The sequence below is a fragment of the Balaenoptera acutorostrata genome, chromosome 7 (assembly GCF_949987535.1).
Source record: "Balaenoptera acutorostrata chromosome 7, mBalAcu1.1, whole genome shotgun sequence".
Classification (NCBI taxonomy): Eukaryota; Metazoa; Chordata; class Mammalia; order Artiodactyla; family Balaenopteridae; genus Balaenoptera; species Balaenoptera acutorostrata.
The window spans coordinates 27,472,272-27,484,897 of record NC_080070.1 but is presented as its reverse complement, the minus strand read 5'-3'; the positions used below and the strand labels follow the sequence as shown (position 1 = coordinate 27,484,897).

Sequence of the window (12,626 nt, the reverse complement as noted above, 5' to 3'; positions counted from 1 at the left end):
AAAATATATTTCAAAAGCAGAAGGCATCTTTCATATCAGTTAGGAAAAATATTAATATCTAATATATCATACATGTTTTATAGATACACGTACATGTTTTGCTAATTCATTATATTATAAACCTTTTATATTATTTCTCAGGTAAGAATTTAATAAATACAAGAATGTTAAGGAAGGATAAAGATAAAAACGTATTTAAAATATAAGCAAACAGATCCCTAATATTCAATACCATGTATTTATTTTTAAAACACTTCTCTAAGATGTCCAATATACGTTGTGAAATAAAGCAATTTACAAAACATGGATAGTATGATGTCATTTGGTAGAAAATGTACATATATATTTATATGTATATAAAGATACATACATACATACATAAGTATACATATATACACACATATATAAAAGCTGGAAGGATACCAAAACAAAAAAAGACATAGCAGTGGTTTCATCTAATAATGGGAGTAGGTAATGAGAGTGGGTTCAGAGTGAGTGGGGCAGCTTTTATTTTTCTGGTTATGCCCTTCCATGCTGCTTGAAGGCTTTTAAAACCATGGCCACACAAGAATAACAAAATCTTCTAGGGCAAATATTTGCAAGACCTAATTCAAGCCCACAATATCTCCTTGAGGCAGGAAAAAAATACAGTCGCGGAGACAGAGTAGTTTCTGTACTTACTACAAGGTTAGCTTTAGAATAACAGTACTACTGACCATCAGGACAGAGGGTTACTAATGGCTCAAATGATAAACGTATATGGAAGCACTTTGCAATCTGTAAAGTTCCATACAAATGTAATATGATATTCTCAATAAAAGATTAGTAATATAATATATAAAAGACTAGTACCATATTTTAGTAAAAGATTCCAAAAACCTGATTAAGCATTAGAAGCTAGCTTTAATAAATGTTTGAAAAATAAACAAATGTGTTTTGTTGCCTAAGCTTAAGCAAAATCTAACAGCCTCTTAAGTATGACCTTTGCTATTGAACTATGTAAAATAAAGGACAGAAAAAGAAACAGAAAAGTAAGTTCTTCAATCTCCTTACATCACTAAAAATTAGAATTTGCGATCTCTTTATATCATTTCACTTCAAAACATCCAAACATGCCAGCCAGAAGAGCTCTTTAATTATGAACCCCTCCAAAAACAAACACACATATTCATACGCACACACACATACACAGTCAGAGACACCCAGGACTAATGAGGACGAAGGAAGTATAAGATAAACAGAGATCTATGCACTAAGGTAAAAAAAAAAAAATTAATATATGCATAATAAATGTAATACACACAAACCTCTCTAATAGCAACTCTACCTAGAACATTTCCTCCAAAGATTCTTTTGTATTGTCTTTGTAAAATGTTTCAAAAAATTCTTTAAGAAGATTAAAGCATTACATTCATATTAGCACTTGACTTTCATGAACATACAACTTTTCTAAAAATAATACAAGAAGATTTTTGTAAGATACCAACTTCTAATATCAGATCATTATTATTTCTGTATAATGTGGGCAAAGAGCTAATTGCTCTTGGAGTTCAATATTAACTCAACTATATACTGAGATAGAATCATGAAATTGGGCCTTTAAAAAGCAGTTCTTGATGATCATATGTTCATGGATCTCTTTGAGAATGAGGTAATAGTTACAGATGGCCTCCTCAGAGGGGGAAAAAATACATAAATACATTTACATACACTTTTAGTTGATTAAAGAACCTTTTTTGGCTATCTATACACTGTTGGGGATTCACTGGAGACCCGAGCACCCTAGGGTCTCATCTTCATCTATAAACTATAGGCCCTTTCATAAAAATGAAGCAGGCTTTAGTTTTATTGCCAGCTGACTCTTAAAACAGGATGCTAAAGCCTCTTCCTGATCATGCATTAAAATCAACTTTTCTTCCCTGAAGGAAACTGAAGCAGAGAGTGTAATGTCGTACTTATTAAAAAATATATCAGGAGCGAAGAAAAGAAAGGCAACTTTAATGATCTTAGCAAATTGAAAGGAAGTAGGCTATTATTTCCTGGCCCAGGTCCTTGAAATCTCTAAAACTGTTAAAAGTGTACTTCTTTACAGAAAGGAAAGAGTTCATCTGAAATAAGAACATGAAACTACATTTCATGTATATTTCAAATATTCTATACCCCATGAAAACTAAATATTACTAATTCAATGTACTATCGCAAAACTTGCCTATGCATACCTAACAGCCTGAAGAATGAGAAAGCTGTTAATACACTGATTTGGGGGTTTTTTTGTTTGTTTGTTTTGAAGGATGGGCAGCCAGAGAAAATATCTGTTATAACTTAGCATCCACATGCAAATTAGACACTAAACTGCTTTTTTTTTCATTTTCCCCTATCTCATCAAAGTATTGTAATAGAAAAATTGTTTTCTAGTTCAAGGGAAAAATATGTAAGTTATTTTTCTAAATAAGTGAATCTTTCCCTGTTAAACACCTGCTTAGTATTCTCACTTTCATTCCTCTCTCTCCCTCCCTCACTCTCATCATTTCTGAAGAATATCTTCCTTAAAAAATGGCATGATTTGGGGACTTATTTCATAATAAAAAGTTCAAAGACTAACAAATAAAATATCCCACTAAAAAACTAAGTGCCTACTCTTTGATGTTTTTCCCCAAATCCTCCAGGCAGATTCAGTTTATTGAGGCTGCTATTCCAGTTCTATTATAGTTACCACCATTAAATGATTTTCCATTAGACTACAGATAGTGGACTCCATAAGGTCATGCACTGTGTCTTATTCATTTTGGTTTCTCCAGAGCCTAGCACAGAGTCAAGCAAAATGTCAGCCCTTAATAAATGTATACTGAACCTAAATGAAAAAAGAGACAGAGTACAGACAATCTCATCTGACTGTGTCGTTTTGCAGAAACCATTGTTTTTTCCCATGTCATTTACTTATTAGTAATAACCATAAATCAAAAAGGATTGAAACCATATATCTAATATTCCTGCAACATCATTATAGAAGTACTGTCTAACTCTGAGCAACTTATTTGGAGACTTATCAATGACTCAACAATGTTTTATAGCTATATGCTTCAATATTGGTTAATTGCCAAAACTGGTTTTGCAAGTATCTAGAGGATCTCCAATTAACATCAAAGATGTTATGAGATTCTTACAGAAAGTTAATTTTAAATCATTTTAATACACATGCAGAAAAATCTGTAAGATTATACACCAAACAGTGGTTAATTTCTGGAGATGTGCTGTCCAATACAGTATCAACTAGCCACATGTGGTTATTTAAATTTAATTAAAATGATATTATACAAAGTTTAAGATTTAGTTCCTCAGCTGTACTAGCCATATTTTAAGTGCTCATTGGCCAAATATGACTAGTGGCTACCATACTGACAGCACAGATATAGAACATTTCCATCATCGCAAACAGTTCTACTGGATGGTGCTACTGATTTTAGTGTGTTGATCTTGTAACCTGCAACATTGCTACATTCATGTATTAGCCCTAGTAGCTTTCTTTTGGATTCTTTAAGATTTTCTATATATTAGATCATGTCACCTGAGAAGGGAGATAGTTTTACTTCTTCTTTTACAACTTAGATGTCTTTTATTTCTTTCTTATTTAGTTGCTCTGGCTAGAAGTTCCAGTACAACGTTGAATAACAGTGGTGAAAGCAAGTGTCCTTGTCCTGTTCCTAACCTTAGGAGCAATGCTTTCAGTCTTTCACCACTGAGTATGATGTTAGCTGTAGGTTTTTCATAATTGATCTTTACTATGTCGAGAAGTTCCCTTCTATTCCTAGTTTTCTGAGTGTTCTGATTATGAAAGTGTGTAGAATTTTTCAAATGCCTTTCCTGCATCAATTAAGACGATCGTTTGTGTTTTTTTCCCTTTGCTCTATTACTGTGATGTATTACAATGATTGATTTTCCTATGTTGAACCAAACTTCATTTCTGGGATAAATCCCCCTTGGTCATGGTGTTTACTCCTTTTAATATGCTGTTGTGTTTGGTTTGGTATTATCTTGTTGGGGATTTAGCAGGCATTTATTTTTATAACAATTATAGAAAATATTATAAAAATACAGAGTTATAGCTCATTATTTTTTAGTGAGAATTATTTTTTAATTAAGTGAAGAGAAAATGTACATATCTTTAAGATATTCTACTGAATACTAAAAATTAAACTTAAGTGAGAGGAAAAATTGTCCCTTTTTATGTCAATGATAAGTTTTACTAACCTCTTATGAGTGTTCAATTTTAAAGATGTTGCTTTTTTAAGTATAGTTTTTCATATATCTACAAATATATAATGAATCACTAAAAAATGGCCTATAGGATAAATACAGCATCATCAATAATTCTAAGTCTATTGTGAAAAAGATAAAGTAATATAAAAATACTTTACCCCTTCATAGAAAACTTTAGCACAGTCCTTTGCTAATTTTCCAAAAAATAATACACTGATGGTGTTGATCTCCGAATTTGAATTTTCTTGTTCTGTGGAGAAACACAGACACACAGAAAAACACTTTAGATATAAAAGTGCCCTAGACAAGAAAATTGATGACAACTAAATTCTAAAAACTATAGTTACTTCAAAATATAATCATGAAGAAGAGTAATTAAAATGTTTATAATTCACTTGTAGTTTACTCTTAACACCTTAAGTATCGCAAAAATAATGTATAGAATGCTACTAGGCGTGAAAGCCAAAATTATAACTAGTTTCACCTAAAATATGTTTCACAAGTTTCTGTAAATACTACATTAACATCATATAATGACCACTTTCAATTTATTTTCACATGGTTATGATCAAAAGAACTGAATAAGATACAATTATTCAATTTTTATAGTGTATAACATATCATTCCCCAAATACTTCATTTTTACTGATCTTCTGGTAATCTATAATTATTAAAACATGAAGTTTTAATCTAGGGAAGTGTGTTCTTCTCCCCCAGCACCCATATATTGAAGAATAAAAGAGCATGTGTGTGTAAAAACCAAGCTATCTGTGATTTTGACAATGAAAATTACTTGGAAAAGAAGAAACAAACATTCTACAATAATTTCATTTGGATATTCAAGGCTTTGGTGAAGAATCTCCATAATCTTCATTCTCCAGAGGCCGCCTCCTAGAACCACTGAAGCAAGTCCAAATGCTAAGATTCAATTACTATATCATCTGAGGGAGGTCTCATTAACATCAGCTTTCAAACATTCAACTACTCGAAGAAACTGCCTTCATATCAGACTTTCATGCATCTATGAAGTACATGAAATATCTTTCCAAAATTTGCAGTGTAACTTAAAACTCTTGAATCTGCTACTTTATCACCAGCAATGAAACAACTACATCTGCCTATTGCCTTTCACTTACCTCTTTCATCCAACTCCTCAAAACAAGTATATACATAAACTGAAACACTAATGTTCCTTAAAAACAAAAATACAATGGTTTTTAATCAAGACATAACTTACTTCTTTAACATCTTAAATGACCTATCAAATGTCTATTTCTGGCCATGACAGAGTAACAGGGACGGGATTTGTTGTCTGGCCTTAAAGCAACTAGAAAACTAAGAAAAAATATATAAAACAACAGTTTTCAGACACTGGACAACAGTAGGTGCAGGTAAGTGATCTCTTTGAGAGGGAAAACAAAGCAATAGCTCCAGCTTACTTCCTGGAAAGAGTTTCCAGGCAGCAGAAAATGGATGTAAAAATCCAAAGAAAGCCCAACAGCCTCACTGAATTCAGAAGAGTTCAGATTTGAGGGCAACAAGGCAGCTAGAATCTGCGTGACATGGTGCTGAAAGGAAGACAGCAGCATAGATAAGAGTGCTCTGGAGATGGGTGCCTTCTGGTCTCTGGTTGAGTACTGATCTCCAAAAGCACGGGAGGAAAGGGATTAGAACCACTTGAAAGAAACAGGCAGAACAATTCTGAGACTCACAGAGGGCTGTGAACTGTTCTGGTTCCAACCAGCCAGAGTGGAATCCTCATACACAAAACACATAGTAAACTTGTCAGAAGGGCACTTCCTTAGTGATAAGGGCAAATTAGCCCCCAAATAAAGGCTGCTCTAGACCCATCCTAAAAAAGCTAATCAAACTGATTCCAAGAGAATTTATAGTATTCCAAAACAAAGACAAATAATATTTAAAGGATTACAAATAAATCCAATATTTGATAATATAAAATTCTAAATGTCCAGGATCCAGTTAAAAAACTGCCAACCATACAGAAAGGAAAAACACATAAGGATGGTGGGGGGGTGGGCAGGGAATCAATAGAAAAGAACTCAGAAATGACAGCGATGATAGGATTGCCAGAGAAGACTTTGCAGCAGTTATTAAAAGTACATGTTCAAGGAAGTAGAAGAAAATAGGTGAGGAGAACTGGCAGATATGAAAAAACTCAAGATGAACTTCCAGAGTTGAAAAATATAATATTAGAAGCTAATAGTACACTGATTGGAGTTAACAGCAGATTGACAGAGAAGAAATGTTACTGAAAACTGGAAAATAGAGAAAAATTAATGAAATAAAGGCTGATTTTAAAGATCAGTAACATAAATCTCTAGCCAGAATGATCAGAAAAAAAAGTAAGAGAGAGAGAGAGAGAGAGAGAAAATAGTCACAAATTATCAAATCAGTGAAATGGGACACCATTACAGATCCCACCAACATTAAAAGCATAGAAAAAGTATATTATGAATGACTTTATGCCAATATATCTGACAACCAAGATGACCTGATAAATTCCCTTAGAAACATAAATTACCAATCACTACAGGAAAAGACAGATTCCTATCATATTTTTCATAAATTTAAATGCAAAAATCCTTAACAAAATATTAGCAAATCATACCTAGGAATATATAAAAGGATAATACATCAGGCATACCACCTTATCCTGCTCTATTTGTCTACAAACCACATTTCTATCAATTATTACTTTATATAATTATTTGTTGAATTTATTTATTCCCCTACAATGTAAACTCCATGAATGCAAGAACGTTGTTTTGGTCACTGCTATATTCCCTGTACTTAGAACAGTGTCTGATATATATCTGGTTTTCAATAGTTGTAGAAATGTGGTTCAAAGTTTGTTTCCCATTCACTGCTGTAGACCATTCTTCATTCATTCAACTAATTTCAGACTTCAGATGAGATTTACTTCGGTCCCCAAGTATTCTAAGCTCTTACCAGGATTATTTAAGGGATACTAGGAGGAAGAATTATCTCTCATGTAACTACACCTGGGTAAGAAATAACATGCTGAAAGTAGCATTTTCTTAAAATTTGCTAAGTTGTTTGGGTCACATTAGTGAAACTAGAAGTAGGGGGATGAGTTAGTTATTGTAATAGTCTAGATAGGACGTTAAAGGAATCTGAAGTAAAACAGAAGCAATGGGGGAATGGGGAGAGGATAGACTTCGGAGAAAAAAATTTAGAGAGGAAAAGAATAACCTTTCATTCCATAGATTTTTATACTAGAAATGATTTTTGTGCTTATGTGTGTATGTATACATATATAAAGTTACCCATTTCTAGATTACAAGCAAAAAGTTAAGCAGAAATGGTCTTCTTATATACCTTGTAGTCCAATCTTCAAAACAGCTCTTCTGTTTCCACCATAAGTTAAAGAAGAGATAAGTGAGAGTTTTCCCTGAAACGAGAGAAAAACAGTTACACAGAAAAGTCAAAAGAGATTATAACACCAAGATACAAGTAAAAATTAGAATAAATTTTTTAATTTGCTTTATTCATCATTACAAAATATTGGAAAGAATCCAAGTACTGCTACACTGGGGAATGGATAAACAGACTGTGATGGAATTCTAGCAACCAATAAAAAGTAATACTAGTGATAAACTCAACAAACTGAAGAATCTCAAATGTACTGAGTGAAAGAAGCCAGAATCAAAAGGCTACCTACTGATACCTGTAACATATAATATTGTACATCAACTATATTTCAATTAAAAAAATAAAAGGCTACATACTGTATGATTCAATATACATGGCATTCTTGAAAAGCAAGAATACTGTATACTCTCAGAAAACTGGCCAAAAGTGGTTGCCAGGGACTGAAATTAGGGTAGCAGCTGACTATAAAATTTTTTTGGGGGGGTGATTGTCTGTTCTATACCTTGATTATGGTTGTAGTTATACGTTTTTATATATCTCTCAAAACTCACAGAACTGTATACTAAAAACAATGAATTTCACAGTAAAATGTATTTAATAAAATTCAAGAAACATAAATATGTTTCTTGAGATATCTACAGACACGTGCAGGTTACACAAAGGAATTTAAGAATTCAAACTGACATTTCACTTATATCTAAAAGGGTTTATTTTAGTAACACTAATAAAAGTGCTAGAATTTAAAAAATATTTCATTTAAATGCTTCTGTATCAAACACAAAATAAGAGAAGAGTGATAAAGTTAGAGCTCAGTAATAATTAGTATTAATGACTTGTCACAAAGAAAAGGAATCTAGTCACAGCACTTTATTAATAAATACAAGTATGCAAGAAACATCATCCAAATCAACCAAATGCAAAATGAGTTTGCAAATACTAACAAGCATTTGATTAGGAATTTAAATTCAATGAAGTAGAGAAGACCAACTGTAATACGTAATACTCTATTTCATATGAAATATAAGGAAAATGGAAAATAAAGGAATAAAAGATAAATGTCTACATGGAGAATATTGATTAGAAGGGCAAAACTGAAGTGTGGCATTATTTCTCCTTCTTTTACTATCAGACCCATTTTATCAGTAAGCCCCTTACCTCCTTCTCAGCATTCTTAACTTTGTCCAAAACTTAAATATACAATAACTAAAATTAAAAATTCACTAAATATGCATAAAAGAATATTGGATATAACCAAAAAAAAAGTTCAGTAAACTTAAAGACAGAATAGAAATTCCACAATCTGAAAATCCCTCTCAGCCAAAAAACAAAACAAAAACAAAATAGTACTGAAGAAAAACAAACTACCTCAGAGACCAGAAGTACAATATCAAACAGCCCAACATACAAACATACATGTAACTGACATCCAGAAGGAGAAAAGAGTAATAATATACTAAAAAAAAAAAATCCAATAAACATTAGCCAATAATATCCCTAATTTGATGAAAAACATTGACTTGTGGATCCAAGAAGCTCAGTTACCCACAAGCAAGAGAAATTCAAAGAAAAACCACACCTAGGCACTAGACAATCCAACTGCTGAAAACAAAAGACAACTATTCTGAGTTATGAAAATTCTTACCTCGATATATTTCCTGCTATAATCACAACCTGGCTGTAGGTATCTGAAATCTACTTTGTGTAATTTACTTAGCAGATCAACTTCAGGCACTCCTTTGACTTCTTTTATTAATTCAAGTGGCATATCAGATCTGCTTCACAGTGCCGTGGAAAGCAAATTCAGTTAGGGAAGTTGATAGCTTACTGCTGAAAACACAAAGCCCAGCGTTTTATCCAAAATGTAGTCAATAATTTGCTTTAAGCTTCTTTGATTTAGTTTTGCTTTTCCTTTCCTTTAAGTTAGTCATCACTGTTGGGGGAAAGGGAGGAAGGATGGATTATTCTATAATTTTATTACAGGGACCAATACACGCATCCTCCTAAGGCATTGAAACTTAACCCTTTTTTACTTAGTTTTGTATTTAAAGAACTACTTCTAAAAGCCAGTTTTAGGATCTGTGAACACTGCACTAGCAATTGCCTTTAGTACTGTGCTTTAAAATGTACAAACTATTGGGGAAGGGAAGGGAGGTTGAAAAGTTTTGGGTTTGTTTTTTAATCCCTTTGGCAGTTGTAATATTGTGTGGGCAAATTGTGCACCAAAAGCTTATTACTCCAAAATATATCAGTTGCCTCCCCCCCTCCAGCCCCTATGCAATCGGAAGAAACGACTATTGAACTGATGTTAACTTGTGCATTTCAGATTCAATCTTTTTTCTCAAACTTCTTGCCTGGGACACGAGCTAGTGTCGATATTTAATTTTAGTGTGTGCCCACCAAGCTTCTCCAAGCCAGTTGACCGTCTAGAGGGCGGGGACCTGCATTAACTCAAGTCAGCTGCTCAAAAAACGCCAAGCAAGATGCTCAACACAGCAAGCTCACGAGAAAGACAAGTACGAAGAGTTTCTCTGCAATAACTCCTCCAAATTTTGATCTAAATTAAATCAGCCTCTTCATAATACTGGTTCAGGTCCCGACTCACCTTGTACCCAAGCAACGAACTCCAAACGTACGTGGAAATTGACCAGCGCTCTAAAGAGAAACTAGGAAGCGTTCAGACTGGCGCGCCCGTGACGTCACACGCACGCTAGCAACCCAGTCCTACGCATGCGTACACGGTCGGTGGTGGTGGGGGTAATCAGCCCCTTCCTCCTGGGCGCTTGGAAGGATGAGTTGCGAGACGGTTTCCAGGCCTAAAATGCCCTGGAAATTTCACGGAACACCTAGAGGGTGCGGCACCTGGGGAAGCGTGGGGCGGCTGTACTTCTCCCGCTCCCCGAATTTCCTCCGCTCCCCTTAGCCCCGCCCCCGCCTATTTTGGGCAAGCCGTGTCGGGGAGGGGGTGGGGGAGGGGGGTGCGGGGCGGGGGGAGACGGGAACGCTATGCTCCGTGTTTCCTAAATCCTGTAACCAATGAAAAGCCTCTCCAAAACCAGAGCGGGTTTAAAGGTTCCGTTTGGTAGGCTGGAAGTTCCTGTGGGCAGGGCCCTTATTTTAGCTTCCATTTCTCTCCCCCTAAAAGCAAGCGCTCAAATGCAGCTTTTACAGTGAAATAATTCCACCAATGACTAATGCTACTTTTCAGACAGATTTGATTAACCGCTTCATTGGTTTCTAGGGCTATGATTTTGTGCTATAATTAATGAGACATTGTTAAATGTGAATCCTCTGCTAATTTCTGATTCATGCCTCCGATCATTTGATTTAAGCGAAACCACCTCAGTGCAAAACTATAATGAAATGAAGAATTACATAAGTATTTCCAAGCCTATTTGGACTAAAATATCTGCTGTACATATATATTTGCAGGAAGAAATAGCTAACTATATTTAAAGAAAGTATTCTTTTCAGCAGGAAGCACTTGGTGTTAGTCTATCTTCCCTTTCTCTCCCACCCCTGGATTCATATACCACCAGTTGTGATAACAGTCTGAGCTCAGCAGCTGGCCATTAGAGGAAAACTTTCCTAAGTAAGGCTTAGATCCTCTCCTTGTTCCTACCCTGGTCTCTACCAGCTCATAAAAACTGTTCTTCTTGCCTAAGTGAAGCCCTCCACCTTGGCTCTGGATCCTTGCCACGTTCATTTCACCTCTGTCATAAATTATATATCTTCTCTCAACCTATTTTCAACTTTTCCTTCTTATTCTTTGTGTCGATCTGAAACAAAGAGACTACTGGATAATTCTCCAGCAAAGATGGGTTTATTTGGGATCAGCAGAGCATGGCAACTCTGAGCCAGGGGGAGATATGCAAGACCCAGACTGGCAAGGGAAGAAGAAAGCTGATACAGAGGGGGAAAGGGAGATGTGAGGGTTTTAGTAAACAAACAGTCCATGGCTTCTCATTGGCTGAGTCTTTGCCAGGAAAGAAGTCTTTCTTCTAACTGTTGAGGTCAGCAGGGTGTGAGAGCTCCCCCTTCTGGTTTCCCAACTCTATTTAATTGAGGTTTCTGTTTATTAATTTTTTACATTCGCCGTTGGCATTTAAACACATTCTTCCACAGCCTAAGTTTACTAAGGGCAAGGAGAATTGTTTACTATTGTATGCATGAAACTTGAGCAGTTCTGGCACATTGTAGGTGCTAAATATTTGTTGAATGAACGAATGTTCTGGAAAAAACTTTCTCTTTCCTCACCTCTGGCTTCCATCATTCCATTTCACCCCCAATTCTACCCTATTAACACTGAAATTGCCTTTCCAAGATAACTGAAGACCTCTTTGTTGCTAAGCCAAAAGGACACTTTTTAGTCTTTCTTACTCATCTTTTTAAAAAGTATTTTCATTTTGCTACTGTAACTGAGCAGGACCCTATGGGGCCTTCCAGGGACAGGACCCCCCCACCCCCCCACCGCCAATGTCCTTCACCTGCTTCTTGTCTGTAGAAAACCTTTAGCCAAACAATAAATTCAATCAGAGAAATGAGAAAATGCAGAAACAAAGGAAAATAGTCAAACAAGACAAAATAATGATGGTTTAGCCATTAAACAAAGTTAAGGACCTTTGGTTCCTCCTTAAAGGCTATAGAAAACATTCTGAGCCATATCCTTTGAGCTGTCTTGCAGATAGTGAAACGCCCACCAGGTGGAAGATGTTAACTGTATGCTGCCCACAAGCACGTAGACCCCCAAACCAGTTGGAACCAGAAGGTTGATGATGTTGACGCACAGTTACCTCACCACCAACCAATTGGAAGAATGTCCATGTACTGATCATGTGCCCCAAAACCCTCTCCTCAGCATGTAGCCCTTTTCCTCTTTACCCTGTATCATCTCCAAGCAAAACCTAGGGAGTTGGGAGTTGGTTCTTTGGCCATGAGGCCACCTTCTCCGCAGGACT

General features: G+C 35.3%; 1 protein-coding gene across 6 annotated transcripts in view; it reads right to left on the bottom strand.

Moving 5' to 3' along the window:
* Positions 1-10,584, bottom strand: part of POT1 (protection of telomeres 1) — an 80,447-nt gene extending 69,863 nt beyond the window's left edge. For 2 of the 6 annotated variants that reach the window (XM_057550337.1, XM_057550339.1), the window contains exons 1-4: positions 10,274-10,583; positions 9,314-9,601; positions 7,618-7,690; positions 4,416-4,507 (exon numbers count right to left, since the gene is read on the bottom strand). In XM_057550337.1, the coding sequence (XP_057406320.1) occupies positions 4,416-4,507; positions 7,618-7,690; positions 9,314-9,436 (288 nt within the window). In that variant the 5' untranslated portion in view covers positions 9,437-9,601; positions 10,274-10,583. Of the gene's footprint in view, positions 1-4,415; positions 4,508-7,617; positions 7,691-9,313; positions 9,602-10,273 lie in introns of all 6 variants that reach the window. The other 4 variants (XM_057550340.1, XM_057550338.1, XM_007177214.2 and 1 more) reach the window with 4 other exon arrangements.
* Between the last annotated feature and the right edge of the window lie 2,042 nt (positions 10,585-12,626).